The following is a 24,261-nucleotide window of genomic DNA, read 5'->3' on the forward strand; positions in this document are numbered from 1 at the left end:
AAGTCCTTACGATCAGTCGGTGGAAGAGCTAGGACTAGGCTCTAGATTTCCCAATCTAGTGCTGTATCCACTGGGCAACACTGCCAAATAATTTATGATAACTTTCTGTGGTGCCAGTTACAATAGATATATGATCTTAACTCATTCCCTAATGATATGGCAAAAGGGCCATTAAAAACGGATAAATAGGTACTAACCAGCAGCCATTTTGAGACAATAAGGCAAAATGTAGAATTCTATGCCAAAAATACATTACATCTTGGTTAACAGTAATTTAATTTGCGTTGTTTAGGTATGGAACCAAAATGGCAAGAACCCATCTATAACATTTGAATATACTCTTCTAAGGAAGCCACATTCAAAAATTATTCAGCCTATTTATTACACCTTTTCTGAATCCGAGAGTGAGGAAAGCAGAGAGTTTGATGGAGAAGTGCCTTTGGGGTTTAGCCAGCGCAATGCAAGCTACTTCGGGAAACTCTCCAGGGAAAGGATAGATCTGGCGAACCAGGTGTTTGGGAGGCAGGACACTGAGGAAGACCTGAACTTGAGCAAAGGTCAGGAAACCAATGAAGTTTATGAAAGATCAGAAGCAATTGACTGTGAACCAAAACTGAAGGGCAAACAACCCAAAGGTAAGGAGGAGACCTGGACCTTGCAATGCTGCTCTTTTGAGTTTTTGATGAGACAAGTTCTGCTTCCTTGGTTAATTTTTTTGGAATCCTGGGAGAACTCATACAAATATCTCTGGTTATCCATCCTCTTTGCCCGGAGGGGTCTGGTTTCTGGCTGGGCTGTAAGGATGGCTGCAGTTGCACATCCTAGCTGCAGGAGGCCATGGCAGTGTTTGCCTTTCTATCTCCCTCTTCCCAATGTCAGGAGGCTGCTGCACTAGGTTCTGTGCCCAGCCCTTTCCCCAGAACCCCCCACCCCCACACAGAACCCCTCTACCCCCACCCAACCCAGCACCCCTCACCTCCCACCCAACTCACCCGCCCCAGCACCCCTTACACACTAGTACCCTCCTGCACCCGCCCAGTACCCCCCACCCCCACCCAGAACCCCCCTACACCCACCCAGTACCCCCCTACCCCCACCCAGAACCCCCCTACCCCCACCCAACCCAGCACCCCTCACCTCCCGCCCAACTCACCCGCCTCAGCACCCCTTACACACTAGTACCCTCCTGCACCCACCCAGTACCCCCCACCCCCACCCAACCCAGCACCCCTTTCACACTAGTACTCTCCTACACCCACCCAGAACCCCCCTACACCCACCCAACCCAGCACCCCTCACCTCCCACCCAACTCACCCGCCCCAGCACCCCTTTCACACTAGTACCCTCCTACACCCACCCAGTACCCCCTACCCCCACCCAGAACCCCCCTACACCCACCCAGTAACCCCAACCCCCACCCAGAACCCCCCTACCCCCACCCAACCCAGCACCCCTCACCTCCCACCCAACTCACCCGCCCCAGCACCTCTTACACACTAGTACCCTCCTGCACCCACCCAGTACCCCCCACCCCCACCCAGAACCCCCCTACACCCACCCAGTACCCCCCACCCCCACCCAACCCAGCACCCCTTTCACACTAGTACCCTCCTACACCCACCCAGAACCCCCCTACACCCACCCAACCCAGCACCCCTCATCTCCCGCCCAACTCATCCGCCCCAGCACCTCTTACACACTAGTACCCTCGTACACCCACCCAGTACCCCCCTACCCCCACCCAGAACCCCTTACACCCACCCAACCCAGCACCCCTCACCTCCCGCCCAACTCAACCGCCCCAGCACCCCTTACACACTAGTACCCTCCTACACCCACCCAGTACCCCCTACACCCACCCAGAAACCCCCTACACCCACCCAACCCAGCACCCCTCACCTCCCGCCCAACTCACCCGCCCCAGCACCCCTTTCACACTAGTACCCTCCTACACCCACCCAGTACCCCCTACCCCCACCCAGAACCCCCCTACACCCACCCAGTAACCCCAACCCCCACCCAGAACCCCCCTACACCCACCCAACCCAGCACCCCTCACCTCCCGCCCAACTCACCCGCCCCAGCACCCCTTACACACTAGTACCCTCCTGCACCCGCCCAGTACCCCCAACCCCCACCCAGAACCCCCCTACACCCATCCAACCCAGCACCCCTCACCTCCCACCCAACTCACCCACCCCAGCACCCCCTACTCCCTAGTACCCTCCTATACCCACCCAACCCAGCACCCCTCACCTCCCACTAAACTCACCTCCACACAGAACCCCCTACCCCCACCCAGCACCCAAATCTCCTCCATTCAACCCAGCACCTCCCTACACCCACCCAACCCAGCACCCCTCACCTCCCACCCAACTCACCCGCCCCAGCACCCCTTACACACTAGTACCCTCCTGCACCCGCCCAGTACCCCCCACCCCCACCCAGAACCCCCCCTACACCCACCCAGTACCCCCCTACCTCCACCCAGAACCTCCCTACCCCCACCCAACCCAGCACCCCTCACCTCCCGCCCAACTCACCCGCCCCAGCACCCCCAACTCCCTAGTACCCCCCTACATCCACCCAACCCAGCACTCCTCACCTCCCACCCAACTTCCCCAGTACCCTCTACACTCTAGTACCCTCCTTCACCCACTCAGAACCCCCCTAACCCAACCAGCGCAGCACCCCTCACCTCCCACCCAACTCACCTCCACACAGAACCCCCTATCCCCACCCAGCACCCAAACCTCCTTTCCATTCAACCCAGCACCTCCCTACATCCACCCAACCCAGGACTCCTCTTCTCCCATCAAATCCACTCCCTAGTACCCTCCTACACTCACCCAGCACAGCTCCCGTCACCTCCCACTCAACTTCCCCAGCACCCCCTACACTCTAGTACTCTCCTTCACCCACCCAGAACCCCCCTACACGCAGCCAATGCAGCACCCCTCACTTCCCACTCAACTCACCTGCCCCAGCACCCCCTACACTCTAGTACCCTCCTTCACCCACCAGAACCCCCCTACACCCAACCAATGCAGCACCCCTCACCTCCCACTCAACTCAACTGCCCCAGAACCCCCTACCCCCAGACCCTCCCTACACCCATCCTACCCAGCACCCCTTACCTCCCACTCAACTCACCTCCACACAGAATCCCCTACTCCCACCCAGCACCCAAACCTCTTCCACTCAACCCAGCACCTCCCTACACCGTCCAACCCAGCATTCCTCATCCGCTATCCAACCCAGCAGCCCCCATCCAGCACCTACACTCACCCCAGCCTGGCATCCCCCATCCCTACCCAACCCACCTCCACCCAGCTCCCCTCTACACCCTCCCAGCCTGCCCCCACCGAACCCAGCACCGTCTCCTGGCATTCCCACTACCCCAGTGCCTCACCCAACCCAGCCCCCAGCCCCTGGTTGTGGTAGGACAGGGAGCGCTGTGGCTTATTCTGTGTTCTCAGCGCTGGATAGAACGTTTGCAGCAGTGGGGAGTGGAGCAAAAGCACGATTTTCCCTTAACAAAAGCTTGCTCCTGTGACACATGTAACTGAAGAAGCTCTTCAGAACCTGCCAGCTATGAACTCCCAGTCCTCCAGTGTGAGTAAGTGTGGTCCACAAGGCTTAACTGCCTGCAAACTACTCCCATGGTCCCTTGATGCAGCTGCACAGACCCATCGCCTGTACTTTCTGCTTCTCCCATCTCCTGTGTTGAGTTTATTTTGTGGTTGTTGTTCTGTCCCCCGCTTTGCTCCAATCCAGATTCAAATGCAACCAGGTCTGCTTACCTGACAGACAGAGATGACAGAGACTTTGACTCACAATTCACCTCCAAGGAGTTCCTGTCAGAAAACGCAATCACCGACAAGCTTCTGGACAAAACCTCGGACTCGAAAGAATTAGTCCGGAACATGACCACAAACAGCATCTTTGCCCAAGGGGACCCAATCAACTCTGTGGGGTCGCACATAGACAGCCTTTACGTCGACTACGAAGACAACGAAGGGGCTGTGACGTACAGCATCAACGGCACCTACATGGAGCTGAGCAGCGACAAAATAATCAACACTTCCTCGGAGACTCCATTTTCGAACGCTACCATTACTCTGACCAGCCCCCAAGGGAACAGAACCCACAAAGCAAGGTAGGGGACACGTTTTTAATAATATTCAATCCCACTGATTTCTGTGCTGTTCTTTTACATGCATTGCACGTAGGGCAGTGCAAGTTACACATTTTGATCTGTAAGGTAAGTGGGATGAAGACATCATAACAGGTTTCTGCTAGAGGTTAGTTTGCAAAGAAAATTAAAAACTGCTGTCCCGGGAGGGAAAAGAATTGACACCTTAACAAGATGATAAAATCACTATCCTCATTAAAGGGACATTGGCCAGTGTATTTTTATAGCTTATTGTTCTCTGTCCATTGTAGCATTTCATTAGAGGACTGAATATAATAAAACCTCTTTTCCTACTAATTTTGACTGCTCTTATTTGACCCAACACTTATTTTCCCCTCTCCCCTTTCCTTATATTTCTAATGCAGCAGAAGTTGGTATGGCTCCTTTTTGTGTACTTGTGGTCAATTGTCATCCACCAGCATTGTCATTGATGTCAGCAGGGATGTGCATACAGCAGCTTCGGGGAATAACCTGTGTTAGTTAACGATTGCTCGAGAGCCAGAGGGGGGGAGGGTAACAGCTTTTGTGCAGGTCCTACAAAAATAGGTTGGTTTGTTTCTTTTATTTAATTTATTGCTGAAGAAGCACTGGTGTTTGGTTGATATTTATTAAGAATACGAAAACACTCCCTACCGGCTGCTTGTTTTGAGCTAGGTCAAATATGGGGCATGAACTACAAAGCCCCTTGAGTTGGTGTTTCCTATTGACTGTGCTGTGAAATGTTACTGGTTTTTAAACAAGGCATAGAGTGGATTTAACAATTATATGTACAGACAGGCAGGGCATGGATTAAGGGGCATTTGGGGACACACGGTTCCCCCTGTTAAGTTGTTTATTAAGAGAGCAGTTCCCCATAAGGACTAAATTATCAGCTAGTTCTCTTTGGGGCTAACAATACAGAGAAATGGTACAATTTACTGTAAAACTGGCACCAATCTTAGTGAGCACACTGCCTTCTTTACAGTTACTTTATGTGCTGGGAGATCTGGCAGCAGATGCTGTCCCCTGCTGTAGGGATGCACTGGGGCTGGGACTGTAGAGCAAGGGGCCAAAGGGGTGAATTCCTTGATCATAAAGACACCATAAGGCACTCATAAGAGGTCCTGCATTCCCCCTCACAACCACTGTTGCAGAAGCTGCTGCAGGTGGGGTCAGGGACACAAGAGGGTATGTTGGAACAGGAGATGGTGTCTGCAGCATACGCAACAAGGGAGATTCTGGGCTATTCTGGACTGCAAAGCAGCCGATAGGCAGCGCTTAGGATGCTGCCATCAATTAGAGCACCTCCAGGACAGTTCAGATTTATCCCAGAGGCTATTTGGCTCCTGGAGCAGTCCAGAATCCCCAGGCAAGAAGTGGATTCAAATGACCTTTGCCTGCCCTCCTCCTCAATTGTGCTGTCTGTGCTGCGCCCTTGGGAGACACAGGGTACAGTCGGTCTGGATGTCTGTTCTTGGTTCGGCCACTGATTTACTGTTTGACTTTGGGCAAGTTACTTCATCTCTCTCTGCCTCAGTTTCCCCACCTGTAAATTGGGGCTAGTGATGCTGACCTTTCAAAGTGGCTGTAGGTCTGTGGATTGAAGGCACAGTTGAAGTGCTCTGTGGAATTGCAATCTTCATGTCAATATATTTAGGCCCAAGAAATAACCATTAAAACAAACACACATGCTAGCGAGCTCCCTGCTAAGAGCTTTACAACACTGCTGAGTTACGTTAGGTGTTAAGTCTATCAGCTTTATTCAGTCCTTGGCGTAGAAAAGGTTTTGCAAGGACTTTCTCTTGTGCTGCCTAGGAAAACGCTGTGTGTTTCGGGAGCACTTTCTGCAAAACCGGACTAGCGTCACTTAGCGTCAGCGGCCTATAATTTAAAGATGAATGATTTGGAGTGAGCAGATGGCCCAGTGGTTATGGTGCACATCTGCAACTTGAGAGATCTGGTGCCGTTCCCCGGTCTACTGATGACTTTTTGTGTGACCTGGGGCCAGTCTCTTAGTCTCTCTGTGCCTCAGTTCCCCATCTGTAAAATGGGGATGATAGCCCTGCCCGGCCCTCACAAGGGTGCTGTGAATTTTAAACACATTCAGACAGGGGGCCATATAGGCACCTAAAATAAAGAATTCTGCATATCAGCTGTGAAAGCCCCCAGTGACCTGTGGAACTTAAAACACACTGTCTGTTCTCCCCTCCCTGCCCCAAAGACAGCATTAGTAAGGGTTAATCCTGTTGAACAGGGTGCCCCACATCACTTGTTTTCCTAGAAGGTCCTTTATTAATGTTCTCTTTTCCCCCACTCCCACTGAACTGAAGCAAAATGCTAATTTTCAGATCAAAATAGTCACTGATGGTTTAAATGAGTTACTGTTTTCTCAGATTGAGTGTTTCTACCTGGGCGTTGAAAGGCTTTGATTCTGGGTGGCGGCTGAACTGGGCTCGGCACATGCTGGGAGTGTAGAAAGATATCATTCGCACCCGCCCCGCTAATCATTGGCTGGCTCTGCACTGGGCTGACTTTCAACTGTGCCAGTTACTCGTGGTCCCCTAGGGCCATTCTGACAGCCGTAGATTGTCAGGGCACAGGGATGTCACAGCCATGCCAAATGTTCACGAGCCACACCGTGTGCTGGCAGCGAGGGGTGGCTTCGGAGTGCCACAGAGGCCCAGCTAGGCCAGAGGTAGGGCAGCTTTGTGCCACCAGGGCAGTGCAGAGCTGAATACACACAGCTAGGCTCTGGCCCCAAGCAGTCTCCTTAGGAAGCAGGCAGTGAAAAAAAAGTGAGTGCTTCATTTAAAAAATATTTTCACACATTTCACTGAAACATGGTTCTCCGGCATGCTTGTTCAAAGGGTACTTATGACATAATCGGCAACTTGGTCTTCCAACTATAGCATGTGTGTGTGCGTACCCGAGCGAGCTCTGCCAGAAAAGGCCAGACCACACTCCAGTGCATCTCAGCACATCATGTACTGCATAAATCCACTGTCCAGAGGACGGTGGACCGAACAGATAAAGAGTATAATTGATGGGGACAGTTTCTGGAGATGCTAAGGAAAGCTGGCAGAAGGCAAATTGGAATTTTGTTGTTGTAAAACTGCTGGAGCCTTGAAAGCTTTGCCTCACTTGGGTACAGACAGGAGCAGAATGTGGAGGGATTGGCCCCAAACCTGCCTTGGATGGAGATCTACAGCTATGCTGGAGAGTCACTGGCAATTGGGAGCCACTCCCCAGGGCTCCACAGTAGAGGACAGTGACAAGAGGAAGCGGGAAGCAGTGACTCTATGCAGCCTGCTCCCTTCAGATCCAGGCAGAATTGTAATCAATTGACCCAGTACTGACTACTCCTTAGGGGGAGTTGTGATCCCTGGATTGCGTGATGTCATGGCTTGCTTAGGAAGGGTGCAGCTATAGCGGAGGAAGGGAACAACTGTGTTCTATGTTTGTCCTCAGATCTTGGTTCAGCTGCAGGCTCAGGGGATAGAGACCTCTGCCAATTCCATGTGGGTTAGGAAATTCACTCTCCCGACAGAGCAAAGCAGAGGGAACTCTGTGGCCATGCTTACACTCAGAGAAGAAGTGTATTTTTAACATGTTCACTAGACCATATGTTCACATATAGACCAGACAACTGTAGTTTTAATAGGTGTTGCTGGTCCAGGTAAACCCAGCCTCCCTCTGGGTGTTGACCTCCACCAGTTAATGTGTTAAACTACAACTGCCTTATTTGTATGAGGGTTTTAACACATGTTAAAACCACACTTCTTTCCTAGCGAAGTCTGCAAGTGAAAACACAGGTTATTGGCAAACCTTATGTATATTTTCCCAGGGGCAAAGTGTGTCCCTCTTCACTGAATTCTGCTCTCTGCTGAAGCTGAAAGGGTTACGCAGTTGGAGCTGAGAACAGAATTTGGTCAGTTACTGTTCTGATTTTCTTTTGGAAGAGAAGGTAAAAAAATATGGACCTAATCCATATTAATCCTTTAGTACCAATAAAATATACAGGTATCTGATTCTCAATGAGCCCTATCTCATTAACTTCAGCGGCAGCAGGATCAGACCCATATCTGCTGGCTGATAACATCTTGGGCCTGAATCCCCACTGATCTGCTTCTTGTACAGTCGAGTTCACAAGTGCAAAGTAGGTGCAAAATGCTGTTAAATCGGAATGGTTAATCTACTTCACACTCACTTTGCACTGGTGTAAAAATCTGGACTAGAAAGCAAAAAATATGAGTCCAAATTCTTTGAATATTAAGCCTCTGCATTCACTTGTAGTTGTGGGGGGTTATTCTTCTGCTGCAGAGACCCTTGCTTGAATCCGGCAGCCAAAACAATAACAGATTCCAGGATGGTAATTTCTGCCAGAAAGAGATGTTTGCTTCTGTGGCCCCAGGAAAGCAGCTCATATGGGTGCGCCTGGCCTGTTGCAGAAAGGGGGTGGTGCTAATTTTTGTTGTTGCTTGATTCAGAAACCTGGACACAAAAGCTCTGAGGCGGAGGAAAATGAGTGACCGTAGTGCAACCCATAATATTCATCATAATTTAGAAAAAACACCAGCCTGGTTGTATAACGACTCACTGCTGTTGGCATTTAGAAGAAAACAAAACAATAGTTATGTCTGTGTTCTAAATGGGAAGGGAATTAACTGTTACCATATGACGAACTGTCGAATTTGTCTAGAAGTTGTTTCTGCAACATCGTTACTTGTAGAAGAAGCTCTTTGAGTTCCGATCACATACATTAAAGGGACACTGTTGAGGGGGGGTTCTAGTCTCCAAATGTGATACCAGCCTATTTTGTGCATGCGTGTGTGTAGGAGGAAGACGAGAGTAATGCCATACATATTCCAAACGTCAAATTCTGCACTCAGTTATTCCAGTTTCAGTCTAGAGCAGTGGTTCTCAAACTGTGGGTTGGGACCCTGTTTTAATGAGGTCACCAGAGCTGGCATTAAACTTGCTGCAGCTTGGGGCCACAAGCAAAGCCTGAGGGTTTCAGCCCTGGGTGGCAGGGATTAGGTTACAGGCCCCCTTCCTGGGGCTGAAGACCTCAGGATTTGGCTTTGGTTCCCCTGCCCGGAGCAGTGGGGCTCAACCTTTGCCCCCCTCTCCTCTGCTGCCCAAGGCAGCAGGGATCGGGCGGGCTCAGGATTCAGTCTTCCCAGTCTTCCTGGGGTTGTGTAATAATTTTTGTTGTCAGAAAAGGGTTGCAGCGCAATGAAGTTTGAGAACTGCTGGTAGGGTAACCCTTTTGAAGTCAATGAATTCAGCGACACGGGTGAAAATCCAAAGGGATCCCCAGTCACTGGAGTTATTTTGGAATCACACTGGTGTGACTGAGAAAAGAATATGGCCTGAAGAATATAGGCGGTGCTATCTTTCTCCAGATACATTATAAAAACGTAAAAGGACAGACACTGGCCACCATTTTTATAAGTCCTACCAAAAATCATCATTTTATGCTCCCTCCCCGTCCTCCCTCACCCCTCTGGCTGGCTCAACAAGCAGTAGTTAGTGAGAAGACAGTTGTTGGGACTGCGTTGACATCAATGGGTGATGCTGGTCGGCGATAAAAGCTGTTTGGGCCAGATAAAGCATTATTTATAGCAAGCCAAGGTTGTGATTTTTAAACAAAAATAGCCATGTTAATTTCAGCTCCATTTCAAACACAGGAAGCGACTGTTTGCCAAAATGACAGAGGCAAAATCAATGGGGAAAATGAGATTGTTTTTAATTCTTCTAAGAGGTCATTACTAACAATGAAAGGAGGATACGTCTAAAAGGGAGACTATAAAAATACTCAACAGTGTCCTTTTAAAGCTTTTATGTGACAGAATGGACATGAACTTTTCTCATGAATGCATAAATAAGGCAATTTCAGAGCTTCTGCTGCCTAGAAATCACACAAGCTGCATATCTTGCTAGGCCCGAGACAGCTGGAGATCAGGATATAACCGTATATACAATTTTAAAACACGCTAGCAATTTCAAGGGTTTAAACAAAGTTATGAGTGCAGTATTTAAGATTTGATTGTTGTAAAGGTGCAGTATCCCTGATGCATTATAATGTTACATTATATACCTATGCAATGAGGTTGTGATTCTTGGTTTTGTAAATGCTTGTATGTATACCAGGAGAAATTTATGATTCCTTTACCAGTAACATTACATTTGTGAATATCGTGTCCTAAGAGATGTACATTATATAAATAATTGAGCAAGCGTGACATAGAGGCAAATATGAACTTGGAATGCCTGTATGTTTAACAACCAAGGTTTGTTTTGAAAAGCAATCTGAGCGAAGTACTATTCAGCATTTAGGTTTCTGAAAACAGTAAATTTGTGGGATTTGAAAATCTCAAGTCTGTATAGGGATTGTTTGCGGTACCATATCTGAGCAGTAGTAATGAGCATGGCATAGTTGTATTTCATGTCGATATCACCAGGAAGGAGATACTGCACCTTTAATTACTGTATATTTAGGTCAGGTGTATTTGAGCAGAAAATGCAAAACTTTGTTAAATTCTGAACTGTTTCTACTTGTGGGTATTTTTATCCCATTCTCTCTATTTCTAGACAGTGGAAGCTCTGCCTCTAACCAGGCTGGGGATTCTACTTGGGGATCAGGACAGGTATGTTGTAAAAAACAAAAAACAACCAACCAAACCAAACCAAACCGAAACAAAATCCCCCCAAACCCAACCAAACCGCAACCGAATCAGTTTGAGTGTTTGATGTGACATATGAGGCTCTCCTTGTAAACGCTTTTTTTTTTTTTTTTTTTGCTTATTGCTAGAAACAGATTGAAGTTGTTAAGAAAGGGCCAAGGTGTGAGTGCTGCTGACATGTACAGGTGGAAGCTTTCCTCCCACGAACCCTGCAGCTCTACATGCACCACAGGTAGTTATCAGAAGCAGCCAAATTCAACCTCTGCAGAAGTACTGAGATCACCCGCCGAGTGAGTCGCTTTTGTGTTTGTTAGAGATGGGGAGAACCTGGTAATGTTTAGGGGCCTGATCCGAGGCCCACTGGAGTGAATGGCCTTTGCATCAGACCTCAGGTGAAGTTGCCCTGATCTGCTAAAGCCCAGACCCTGCAATCAGATCTGCGCAGAGGAACCCCGTGTCCATGGGGAGCCGCTTTCTGACCTGATAGTACTTTTAGTTCACTCTGCACAGGTGTAAATGCAGGGGAGAGGAAAATCAGGCCCTGTCAGGAACCAGCAGGCAACATTTTCAAAAAGTGCATCGGTGACTTAGGAGCCTCATTCCCATTGACACCTAGGCTTCTGAGTCATTTAGGGATTTTTGAAAATAGTACCCATCTCCACTCCACTGTCAGCTCATTCCTTGCAATGTGTCACTTATTTTAAAACCAATCCTAACAATATGCTTTTAACACTTCTAAATAGATACAGGCAGAGTCCGCACAGCACGTTTTATATGAAACATTTGTATGATTTTTTTAAAAGTTCCCTTTCACGTACTGATTAAACATTTTCTTAATTTACTAGCCCAGCAGGGCTACACTGCAGAATATGGTGCCCTGCAGGATCATAAAGCTTGCACCAAGTTTTCGCATACTGGTTTCTTGAATTGAGCCACTCTGCCAGTGAAATGATTGAAACCCATGTGCCTGGCTTTTTTTTTTCTTTTTAAACTCTAAGGCTCCGTTTCTTTCTGACAGAGAAACTGTACAGCTGTGGCAGAAAACAAAGTAACATTTGTTGTTTGAGTTTATTTTGTTTCTCTCTTTCCTGTCCTCGAGTCTGATCTCAGTTACATGGGTGGAATCTGGAGTAATTCCATTGATATCAATGAGTTCAGAATCTGGCCCCCATCTTTCCCCCTATTCCCCTCTCAAGGCACAGTTTCAAATGACTAGATCTCCACATTTCATTGATTAGAGGGATGGAGAGTAACATTGCTAATAGGTCTGGCCTGTGACCAATCCATGACTTGCCTTGAAATATGCATATAGGTAGAAATGATCATCTGATAGTGGGGTTTGCCTGTATCATTTCATACATATTACAGTAATTAAAATAATCCAGACACTTCATTGCTTCTGGAATTACGTATGAAAAAAAGAGGGGAATAAAATCTTAGGCCGGAGACTTTTTAAGGGAATGAATGCACAGATCTTTTTGTAAGCATACCAGAGCGACTGGCTATGGCCCTACTATGAAATGTATAGGGACCAGGAATGTGGACAATGGTTCCTCAGTTCAAAATCCTGGAACCCACAAAGTTCAAGTATGTCCTTGAGTTCTGTGAGTCCTACTGAACAGCTGTCTCCTAGCTGAGGCAGGCTTTCGACCCGACCCAAACGTTAGCCGGTGGGGAATGTCTTATCCGAACCACTCCTTGATCCTCACCTTTTTCTGTTGACATGTTGCAGAGGAGTGCTGCAGTGTCAGGAGTTGGTAGGTTTCTTTTAGTTTCATGCAACTTTGTGTTTCAGAAACCTGGCTGGAAGAGCTGGAATTCTTAGTACCTGTAGTCAGATTAGTTTCTTGAGCCCAAGCCATGTCCCAGAAAGGACTGAACAATATTTATTCTGGCTAACAAGGCTGGAAGGGAAAAAGTCCCAGCATAATGACATTCTGCTTTCTGTGCTTAAACAGGGGAGGAGGGATGGATTCCTCTTTTAATAATCTTGTAAGAACCAATACTAGGCCAAGTGCACTGTGTATCTCCTGCAGGCAATAAGGTGCAATTGTGGCACGAATTGTGTCGATGTACTGGGTGGAGGGAGGGAGATGGGAACCTCTTCCCCAGCCCCTTAGTGCACCCACACAAGAACTGGCCAGAATAAGAATCTAAAACTCTTTTGAGAGCCAGAGGGAGGGATCCTGCCAACATGCCTGCAGGCCTTTGGCAGCATGGTGAGACCCCCTGACCCTCTTGCACCTATGCTAGCATTGGTCGCAAGTCCTGGTGGAGGTGTCATGCTGTTCTGTCTTGGAGCAGCACTGAGAACTTCAAAGTGTGCTACCGCCAGCATCCCCAAGGCCGCCCTGCTCCGTACAGGCAGGAAGAACTCTCCATTGTTCCACTCCCTCAGTCCCATCCTCTTTCTGCCACCAGAATCCCTGATGACTGTCAGCTCAGGTCATGGCCCTTCACTTTTAATTTGGAAAGACATTTTGGAACATGCAGCTCACAAACAGTTGGGTGTAAAAATCACCAAGCATGCTTTTTGTGTGTGTGTATTTTTTTTAAAAATAGGAGTGATGTCCACATATGCAATGTGTGTTCGTTATGATGGGATCGAAGTGGATGATACGTACTGTGATGCCATGACCCGTCCCGAGCCTGTCCATGAGTTCTGTGCTGGAAGAGAATGCCAGCCAAGGTACTATATCAGTAAGGAGTTCTTCACGGGGCCATACATTTTATCTTCCTTAGAATTATTTGGAGCTGGTGGGGATTCTCTTCTAGGTTTTAAGCAGTAATGGGCCCAAGCCACCAAGTTCGGAACCTCCCCAAAGTTCCCGGGGTGTTTGGATCTGGGATTTGGGTTTGGGCCCATCTTTAATTACAAGGGCTGTCTCCTTCCCAGGCCAGCACAGCAAAGTGGAGAAGAACTCTCTGGTCAGAGCCAGATTCTTCACAGTGAGTTAGGTTGAAACATGCTTTATTGATCCTTGGATGTTTGCATTAGTCAGGGGCGGGACAACCCTCTTGCACCACAGGCCTTGCTCCTGTGGTGACATGGTGGATAGGCTGGGAAATTAGAGTTCTTTGGAGCACTGTGCAAGGGCCTTGCCTGGCTGACGGTGTAAGGGAAGGAGGCTTCCTGATCCCTCTTCCCCTCCTGCACCTTTCCCAGCAGTGACTCGCATGGCAGGACTCAGCTTTGCTCCCAAACAACAGCTCCTGTTGATGTAGAACCTAGACCAGTTTCATTCTCCACTCTTATAAGGGGAAGCAGAATCAGCCAACATGTGTTACATTCCCAGAGCTTTGCTAGTGCACAATGAGACGCATCAGCAACAGCGTTGGGTCTAAGTGCGAACCCTGGGTTCGATTCCCCCAAACTCTGGGACAGTTCAGACTCTGACCCAGTTCCTGATATGAACGGCGTGGTTCGGATCTGTCTCAACAATGGAACCCCAAATCCAAAGATCTTTTTGTTTCAGGGAAGTTGAGCTTCCAATCCAGATTCAAACGTTATGGCTTAGGTCCATCTCTAATTACATTTTTTAAAGGGTTTGTTCTTCTCAAGGTTTTCTAGAAACGCAAGTTATGGGTGGCTAGATCAATGCCTGTCAAAGAGAAAAGGACTAAAACAGGCAAGGAAAGGAATGTGAATTGTTGTACTATAGGCGGCACAAAGTGAAAAGAAGCAAAACTGTACGATGCACGTCCTGTAATAGTGCCTTGTTGCTGAAATACCACAAAACTAGGCAAGAGCGTGTCAGAGCTCTGCATAAACCTGCAAACGCATGGAAAGGGGAAGTTTAGCATTTTGGCAATTGATGCCAGGTTTATTGTCTTGGAAAGGTGTGTGTGTTTGGGAGTGTGCGCATACACTCCCCTTTTCCAATGGCAAAATCTCTCTGGACCAAGGATATTGAGGCTCGCCATGTTCACCCACCCCACTGTGCCTATGTCTTGCTAACTGGTTTAGTGTCTCCTCTGAATGTAAGTGGCACTTCTATGTGTGCAGTGTCTTTTTAGAGGTGCCCCACTCCTGGCACCGGAGCTTACATCCTGAAGCAAATGCATGATCCCTGGAGTGCGTATCAAGCACAGTGACCTTTTTGCTTGGAGACGTTAATGCTCTAGAACCATGTTGCTTGGTCTTTTCAGGTTGGCCACTCTTCTTGGAAGTCAAAACTTTTTGTGACCCCATCTATATTTACTATAAAAGCCAGGGTAAAAATGTCTCAGTGGTAAGCCTAGATAATTGCTTTGCGTGTGTGATTCAAGAGGTTGACGGAGAATTGTTTACCTTGAGGGATAATGGTGGGGAGCTCGGGAGCGGGGGGGGGGGAAGAGCGAGAGTTTCGCAACACCATGTGACCTCCTGATTGCCTTCGTGATACCCTGCCCTGGACACCATGACCCATCAGCTGAAAACCGCTGCTCAAGAACCACTTCTTTCCCCCTCACTTTCTAACGGGTCAATTTTTACATTCAAAACAAAGCATATTTCATCAAAATACCTCCAGCATCGTAGCGGTGCTTATACTCATTGATTGATACAGCCCTGTCCTATTCATGTGTTTATATAACCAAGCAACCAGATTAGCTTAGCACTGACTTCTGATGTCAGTGGAGTTAAACCTGAGATAAATGTGCCTACTGTAGTTTTTGAAAGCTATGCGGGTTCTCTCTGGTATTGGGTCAGGAAGCATGTAACCTAGGCAGCTCTTTTAAGTGTACCCCAGGGCAAAATATGAAGGTCCAGTTCTTGGAGATTCTGTGGTATCCCCACCTCCTATTGATTTCCAGGGATAAATCCCAAAGCTTGTTTAATAATGAGCTGGGTGATCAGTTTATTTCTCCCGTTTTAGACATTTTTAAAAGTATTTTCTTTAAACTAGGGGCAAATCTTGGTGCTTCTGAAGGCCTGGGATATGACATCGATACCGGCTGTAGGTGGGCAATGCACATACGTCCCTTCACAGTCCAGACATGGACTCCTGGGTCAGCAACAGTAATGCATTTATCTCAAAACTTCTGAAGTGAATCAGCCAACTGTGTGGAAATGTGCTCTGCATGTATGTCCTTTTAGGGCTAGGTTGAGACCACAAAGGTCATTTTCACATGGAACTATCTGGCTCTCTATCTCAGGGTTTTGTTCTGGCGTCTGTTATGGAGTGTCTGTGCATCTTACAGTTCATGTGAACTCAGGTCTCCAGAGTGAAATATTAGTAGATTGACGCACAGCAACACCTAATCCTACCTTGTATGGATATATCTGAGACATTTACAGCCCTGTTACAGAATGTGCCTATTGCAACAATCTCCGTAGGAGAGTTACCATTTACAGGGTCACCGACAGCCTCGAAGAACCATTGCTGAGCTCCGATAACCTTCACAGAATACTGTTTTCCTAATCCACTATTAGCTCATATCTACCGCACATCTCCCATTCAGATTGTGAATACTCCAGTTAGAATCTTTCTCGCTTCCTTGCAGGTGGGAAACGAGTAGCTGGAGTGAGTGTTCCCGCACCTGCGGGGAAGGATACCAGTTTCGCATCGTCCGATGCTGGAAGATGATCTCCCCTGGTTTCGACAGCTCTGTCTATAGCGATCTGTGCGAATCTGCTGATATTACCCGGCCGGACGAACGCAAAATCTGCAAGAACCCAGCATGTGGGCCTCAGTGGGAAATGTCCGAGTGGTCAGAGGTAAATCCCCAGAAAAGTATTGGCAGCTTGTGGGGAGACAGCAGGCAGCAGTTACTAGGGATCAGTCCCCACATGCTATGTACATGATTGCCTTGCTTCGAGATCCCAAAAGAAGGGGATGCAGAGCTGAAAACTGAGATGCAAATCCACTGTCTTCCACACAGAGCCACATAAACCAGGACTATCTTAACATTGTTCTTAAAACCAACCCCTGGTGTGGCGCTGCTGGTGCTAGCAATGGCAAGAGCATTCCCGTGGACCAGCCCCTAGTGTTTTAACTACTGTCTCCCAGACCTGCTCCCAGCGTTCCCATTTGAATGAGGCCATCATGCAAATGGGGTCTTGGGGTGGAGATGTTTCCACAGTGCCTCTTTGCACCTCACAGGACATGGCTTGCGTAAATCCCCACAAGCTTCCTTTAGCTCACTGATGGAAATGATTATGTCTCTCCTTTGCAAACCTCTAGCCAGGGATGACCTCAGACCAGGTCCTGAGACATCTGAACCCCTTGAACTCCAGGGAGTTTGGGTCAAGCCTGAGAGCATCTCTGCTCCTAGTCAGAGTTTTAGATTTTGAGTCTAGTTCTCAAACAGGAGGACTTTTCTCCCACAGGAACCGTGTTCAGCTGCACAGTGGCTGTGGGATATAAGGACGGCCTTACTGGGTCAGGCCAGAACCTTAGCGTGACTGACACCTGTCTTTCCTTCATCTTTCCTGACTTTCCTGTGTGCTGACTATTGAAAAGGGTGGTGAGGTCTGATTCTGCATTTGCTCATGCCTATTCTCTTCCACTAGGATAACAACTCCTGCGAATCCCGCTTCTTATCTGGCACAATGAAATCTGAAAAACACTTGTGCCTCATACATTTCTGAGTGCCTGAAAAATAACAATAAACATGTGGAGAGGAGGCTGCATCTCATAAACAATGATATTTTCTTATAGACGTCTCTTCTTCCTATCAGATTTCACTGCACCATGCAGAACATTAAACGTTCATAGTTCTGCTGTAAGCACATTGCCAAACCACTTGCAAGATGTTTCTGTGATATGTCTAATGTGGAACAGTTATTCTCTCATCTTAGTTTGTCAGTTTACATGTAAAAACCTTTGCGGAATGGCAGAGGCATTCTGGACTGTTTTTAGCTGTGAAGTTGTTCTCAAGATGGGTCAGTCTCTAGGCTTCATAGATCCTTTTCTCTCTCCTCCAGTAGAGATCTTTTGAATTAATTTACAACCACTCCATCCTGTTGTGTGCCAGAGAATATCTGCCAGCATTCCAGTATTTAACTTTCTAACATAAAACTCTTTAAATGATAAAACCAGTGTCCTTTCTTTGGGGGCCCAGGGCCAGATTTTGGTCTCAGGGTGAATCTGGAATAACTACATTGACTTCAGTGGAGTTGTCATGGATTTACACCCAAGTAATAGAGAGCGGGCTCTCACATGGATTTTCAGTAAATGTGTAAAACACACATGCAAGAGTGCAGTCATGCTCACACACACTGATGGAAAATAATCTCTAACTCTTAAGGGTTTGTTTTTTTTCCCAATTTTTAAATCTTGACGTCACAGTACTGGTCCCTCTGCACAGGAGTGAAAAAAAGCAAAGTCCAATTGCTGAAGGATCCTAAGGAAACACAGGAGTTTACCCTTCCAGTTCAGACAGCTGATCAGTGAGTCAGATATCCTGCCTTGCTCAGTGGCTGATAACTCATGTGTCAGAGGATGTCTAAGCAGTCCCATAACACAGCTGACAATGATACACTGCTGCACATGGGGAGGGGACTAATTTCCTGCCTGACCTGGGGGCTGATTAGTTTGTGTCCTGAAGTATGAGTTTTGGCTTTCCTTAAGATACGTTATTGCTGACAAATTAATCCAGGCCCCTTTCTAAGCAAGAACAAACACAGATCCAGGCCAAAGTGTCTGCTGGTGCAAATGACCCAGCTCCACTGACTTCAATGGAGCTGCATCAGTTTACACCAACAGATAATTTGACCTCTTTTCTCCCAGGAGACACTTGAAAGGCCTCTTGCTGATATTTTAAGGGCCATCTTTACACTGACTGCCAGTGGTAAGTAGCTTTTTCTCTGTAGTGGAAAGTCTGGTGGGCTCTTTTATTTTGTAGGCTGTTTGACTTTTCCAGTTCAATAGAGAAAAGCTCCCCGAGCATGTGCTGATGCTGTCGTTTGACTAGCTTAGCAAACCGAAGTGGCGTATGTTATAGAATTCCATCTACTCCTCCAGCATGTGCTGGGGACAGATTGCTGAGACATCCCCCGGAGTAGGTCTTCTGGAGCCAGCAGCAATGCTAATCTAGTTTGGATCAGCACCTGAAGCTAGGTGCCAGATTGGCTTGGATGATAGCTAGAGAGATAAAAAAGCACATTTCAGAGATCTGAGGATGAACGTATCAGAGCATGTGTGTGAGCACTGGGCTGTTGACTCTTTTGCCTGCTTCGTGTTGCGTATTGAGCAAATTTGTATATGTGACGCTGCTGTCATTCAAATCCACTTCTAAATAATGTCACTGGTTGGATGTTGCCAGATTTACTCACGTTGTAAAAATCCCAGTCGCTACGGTTTGGAGACAACACTTTCAAAGACAAGGAACCTAGCAAGCCAGTTCTTTTTAGAAAGCGAGTGAGCGAGTGAGAGAGATTACACACCCATAGCTTCTGGGCACCTTGGTTTTTTGACCTGCAGGCTCCAGATGGACGTGTGAGTGCACGTGTGACTCTGAAAGTCAGGCCCAAAGCATCCCCACTGGGCTCCTAAAAAATAGAGGCTCTTGCTCCCCATGGCCACTTTTGGAAAAAGTTGGCCTTCAGGCCAAATCTTGCTCGCAGCTACATGTGCATTAATAGGAAGGGAGCCACATGAGTATACATGGGATGAGGTTGCACTGACGGAGCTGAGAGAAGAATTGGCCACCCTGAGTGGGAACAGGATATTAAGACTGGGCAGAGGGAGGTATTTTAGCACATTCTTTGCTGCCCCTCGAACAAGAGCAAAGTGTTTCCTGAACTGCAGCCAGCTGGTGGACTGGCTGGCTGGCCGTGCCCTCTAACCCAAACACCTTGCCCCCCTGAAGATACTTTGCACGGGGCCAGTAAGTTAGGTGACAGCTGTCTGGGAGCTCTCGAGCACTCTGGAGAGTATGTGTGTACCGTGGAGAGGAGACGTGCCACTTATAGCCCTGCCTGTGCTTAGCATGAAGGCAGGATGTAACCCTTCCTGTACATTCAAATTTGTCTGCCTATGCAGCACAGGGCTCATTTTGCCATCTAATATTTTATAAGCAGAATAATACAAATGTTTTCCCTGCATTTTTAGAAAGTTTCATGTTAAGAAATAAAAAAAGGCTAACATAAATCACACCTTAAACCAGATGCTTTGGCTGCTGCCTGGGCCGCATGTGCCTCCTCCTCCATGTCAGGAGGGCGAGAGCGGAAAACAGCTGCATTGTATGGCCAGGGCCGTACATGGACTTTGCTGACCCTGTCCTGTTTCATTCTGTGCCCCACCAGTGTTCGGCCAGGTGTGGCGAGTGGAGCCTGGTGACCAGGGATATCCGGTGCTCGGAAGATGAGAAGCTGTGTGATGTGAACACCAAGCCGCCGGCTGAGAAGAACTGCACCGGGCCCCCCTGCGACCGGCAATGGACCGTGTCTGACTGGGGACCGGTGAGTGACCTCTGAGGGGGGAGGGTTGGGAAGGAAGGGAGCAGTGGATCCTAGTTCATTGATTGTATTAGCTGTTTGTGAGCAGCTCGAGGAGAGAAGGAGACCATTGTAAGTAATGCTTGATTGTGTCATTTACAGTTCACAGGCCAAATTCTGCTCTCAGCTGCACGGCCAATCCCAGTGACCTCTGTGAAGCTGCGTGGGGACAGAGTTTCCTCTTCCCACCCCTATTATCCTGACAAGAGTTGTGAGGTCTAATGGTTACAACAGGAGAGCAGGAATCTGGACCCTTGGGGTCTATTACCAGTGCAGTCAGTGACCTATGTCAGGGTGACCAACCTGAGCCAGAGAAGGAGCCAGAATTTACCAATGTTCATTGCCAAAGAGCCACAGTAATACGCCAGCAGTCCCGCATCCGCTCCCCCGCTCCCGCTTCCAGCACCTCCCGCCCACCAGCAGCTCCCCCTCCTCCCCCCATCTCCCAAACAGCTGTTTTGTGGCGTGCAGGAGGCTTCAGAGGGGGAGGAGTGAGGGCACGGCAGGCTCAGGGAGGGGGTGGGAAGGGGTGGAGTGGGGGCAGGGCCTGTGGCAGAGCCAGGAGTTGAGCAGTGAGCACCCCCAGCACATTGGAAAGTTGGCGCCTGTAGCTCCAGCCCCGGAGTCGGTGCCTATGCAAGGAGCCGCATGTTAACTTCTGGAGCCACAGGTTGGCCACCCTTGTTCTATGCGTCCTTGGGCTAGTCATCAGTGGAGTGACAGCAGGGCTACAGCTTTCCTTCTGTGCCCGTTTCCCTTTCAGTCGGACGCCTTAGTAATACTTTGCACTTGTCATCTAGGGCCCCAAAGCACTTTGCAAGGGCTCAGGCATCATTAGCTACATTTTACAAATGAGGGACCTGAGGTGAATGGTGGCAAAGTGATGTGCTGTGACCAAAGCAGAACAAAAGCCCTGGTTTTCTGAGTCCAAATCCTCTCCTCTAACCACTAGACTATGCTGCCTCTGAGCAGTAATACACTGCCAGTGTCATACTTTCCTCACCAGCGTGCTGGGAGGATTAGTATCATGAGGATGGTAAGGCACTCAGCCCTGGGAATGCGTCTCCTGCTGCCACCCTTCCGGCTGGGAAGGGCAGGGGACAAGCATTCCGAAGCCATTGGTGACGGAGGAGTCACTTGTAAGGGGCATGATCCAAACCTCTCCACCCAGTGGCTGAGCATCTTTTCCTTTGAAGTGCTCCTCCTAGCCCAGCGTGCCCCGAGAGAGGGAAGGGGAGTGGTGGGGACACGCACAGTGTGTTAAGGGCATGGACAGCAGCAGCAAGCCTGAGGAGAACAGTCCCTCCCCATTTGGTAGCACACATTGAAATTATTGGAGTGGTGCAGCTCCAAATATAGTCGTGTCCCGTGCAGCAAGACAGTCGTGAATCAAGGCAATAAACTTCTCGGGCGCCGAGAAGCAGCGTCTACAGCATTAGCAGAGGAAAAAGGCGAGTGCTCCGAAACCCAAATGCTCCTTTTGTGTCAGGGTCTGTGAATTAGTGGGGTGGCAGCAAATATTCTTGCCACCTCAAAACTCTCAGTTAAGCTGACCTGGCACACGGCTTCCCACTGTCTGGGGATTATATTGAACTTGTTATAGTTTGGAGATCTGGCCTTGGCAGAGACTTGCAGGCTTCCAGTAACACCCTCATCTCCAGCATGAGCAAAATACTGGCTGCAGAGTTCTCGCACCATCTCCGGTGAGCCAGTCCATTAAAGGGAGATGGAGTGTGTGAAGGGAGGTGATTACGCCTGTCATCACAGTCCTGGGCTTGGGGGAGGAAAAGCTGCCAGCTCAAATTTTGCAATCCACAAGTGATTTGTTTTGCCCTTGGGCCCTCCTGGTCTGGAAGGAGAGAGCCCAGGAGCCCTGTGTAGAAGTGCAGGTCCCAAGGCCAACAGACTGGCCCACATTCCCAGCCTCTTCCTGCCTTTGTTAGGTCCATGTGGCTGAATGATTTCCAGGTCTGTTCAGGCCCTTAATTTACAACACTTCCCACTAACTGCAACTACACTGACACCTGCTGTTATCGGCTGCTGTTCAGAGGATGAGAGGCAGCCAGTGGGCTCAGAGCCACTGTGGGGTGGGTGGAAAGCTCTATCCATCTCCCTGTCCCGCAGTGTCTTGCTTGAATAAACAGCTGAGCGGCTCTGTTCCAAAAAACAAAGGAATTTATGAGCCCTTTATGTGGCTCTTGTGCAGACTCTCTCCTTGAGGGGGCAGGGTCCGCCAAGGGAAGGGGGAGAGTGTGCAGCCAGGCTATTCCTCACAGCACTTCGGTGGGTGGTGGTGGATGGCAGACGGTTTTGCCTGCCCCTGAGATGTGCCAAAGCTGGAAGGACGAGCAGTCACCACACAAGATTTTTTTTTTCCTCTGCCGGCTCAAACGTACAAAACTAGCAAACCGCACATGAAAACCAAACCCCTGCAGCAGCCGATCCAAGTGATTTTTGTCATGGAAACCTCTTGACAATGAATATGGGGCCTTCACTTCATCCTGCCTTTCCTTTGGCCTCCTCCCTTCCCTGAATGTGCAGCAGACAAGAGCCAGGCAAATGATTATGCAGTGATGCCAGCCTCCTTTCTTCGCAAACTTTCCAGACTTTGGTCCAAATTCTAACCTCTGTTCCACAAGGGCCCTCCCATCGACCTGTGTAACTGAGAGCAGAACTCAGCCCTGGGAGATGAACAGGTGTGTGTTATTTATCATGGTTCAGTTTGGGCAAACCTATTTCAGCCTATGGGTTGCTCACAATAATCTGTTCACCCTATGTGATTGGCTGGTACCCAAGTCACCTGGTGCAGTTTCTGCTCTCCAGTTAGTTGACTCTGAAACCCACTCAGTCCTTTGCAGATGGCAGTGCAGATGCTCCAGATGTGAAATTTTATGCGAACATGCATTCGCACAAGTGGTAGTGAAGTGGCCTCATTCTTCTGACCAAAAACTAGCTCACAGTGGAGGTCAATCAAAGGGCTTACAGATATCAGCAAAGAAAGAGAATTCACCATTTTCAGTCCCATCCGTACATTTTTTGGGGGGTAGTATTCACCCTGGTACTATTCAATCAGGTGGTCAAGTGACAGAGAGATGCCTTTGTAGTAATAATCTCCAGTTCTTTCTCCCTAGAATGATTGCCCTTTAAGAGCAGTGGTGAGCAGTGTTTATCTTACACGGTTTGGTCTGTCATATTTAGCCGAGCTAGCTGTGTTCTCACCCTCTCTCTGTCTCAGTCGTATCTGAGTGAGTGAGAACCTGTCAAGCTCCGAGCTCAGATCTATTGTTTAGGTTCCGCTTCAACTCCGAAGTAAAAGAGGAATTCACTAGGGAGGGTTTTGGAAGGAGAGGAGCATCTTTGCTGCTGTTACTTTAGACCGTTCTCTTGCTCGGCGTGAGTGGAAAATGAGGGCTTGTCTACATCAGAAAGTTGCAGCGCTGGTGAGGGAGTTACAGCGCTGCAACTTAGGAGGTGTACACATCTGCAGGGCACCACCAGCGCTGCAACTCCCTGTTTGCAGCGCTGGCCGTACTCCCGTTTTGTCTCGGGTGTAGAGGATCCAGCGCTGGTGATCCAGCGCTGGTAATCAAGTATAGACACTTACCAGCGCTTTTCTTGACCTCCGTGGAATAAGCAGGTATCCCAGCATACCTGAGGAAGCCTCTGGTAATCAAGCTGGTCTCCTTCCCCGGCTTGCTCTCGCGTTCCCCGAACCCCGAGCAAGCAGGTCTCCTTCCCTGCGGTTTGCAGGGTGGTTCGGGGAATGCGAGAGCAAACCACAGCGAAGCTGGTCTCCTTTCCCGGTTTGCTCTCGCGTTCCCCGAATCCCCCTTGAAGCCGCCCAACAGCGCTGCAGTGTGGCCACATCTAACACCACTTGCAGCGCTGGTTGCTGTAAGTGTGGCCACTCTGCAGCGCTGGCCCTATACAGCTGTACTAATACAGCTGTAACAACCAGCGCTGCAAAATTTTAGATGTA

General features: G+C 48.7%; 1 protein-coding gene across 5 annotated transcripts in view; it reads left to right on the top strand.

Moving 5' to 3' along the window:
• The window catches only part of ADAMTSL2 (ADAMTS like 2), a 55,926-nt gene that overhangs the window by 22,622 nt on the left and 9,043 nt on the right, over positions 1-24,261 (top strand). For 4 of the 5 annotated variants that reach the window (XM_030536051.1, XM_030536050.1, XM_030536052.1 and 1 more), the window contains 6 exons: positions 293-635; positions 3,779-4,160; positions 10,990-11,093; positions 13,424-13,550; positions 16,346-16,559; positions 20,091-20,246. In XM_030536051.1, the coding sequence (XP_030391911.1) occupies positions 293-635; positions 3,779-4,160; positions 10,990-11,093; positions 13,424-13,550; positions 16,346-16,559; positions 20,091-20,246 (1,326 nt within the window). The remainder of the gene's footprint in view (positions 1-292; positions 636-3,778; positions 4,161-10,989; positions 11,094-13,423; positions 13,551-16,345; positions 16,560-20,090; positions 20,247-24,261) is intronic. The other variant, XM_030536053.1, reaches the window with a different exon arrangement.

Source organism: Gopherus evgoodei, chromosome 16 (assembly GCF_007399415.2).
Source record: "Gopherus evgoodei ecotype Sinaloan lineage chromosome 16, rGopEvg1_v1.p, whole genome shotgun sequence".
Classification (NCBI taxonomy): Eukaryota; Metazoa; Chordata; order Testudines; family Testudinidae; genus Gopherus; species Gopherus evgoodei.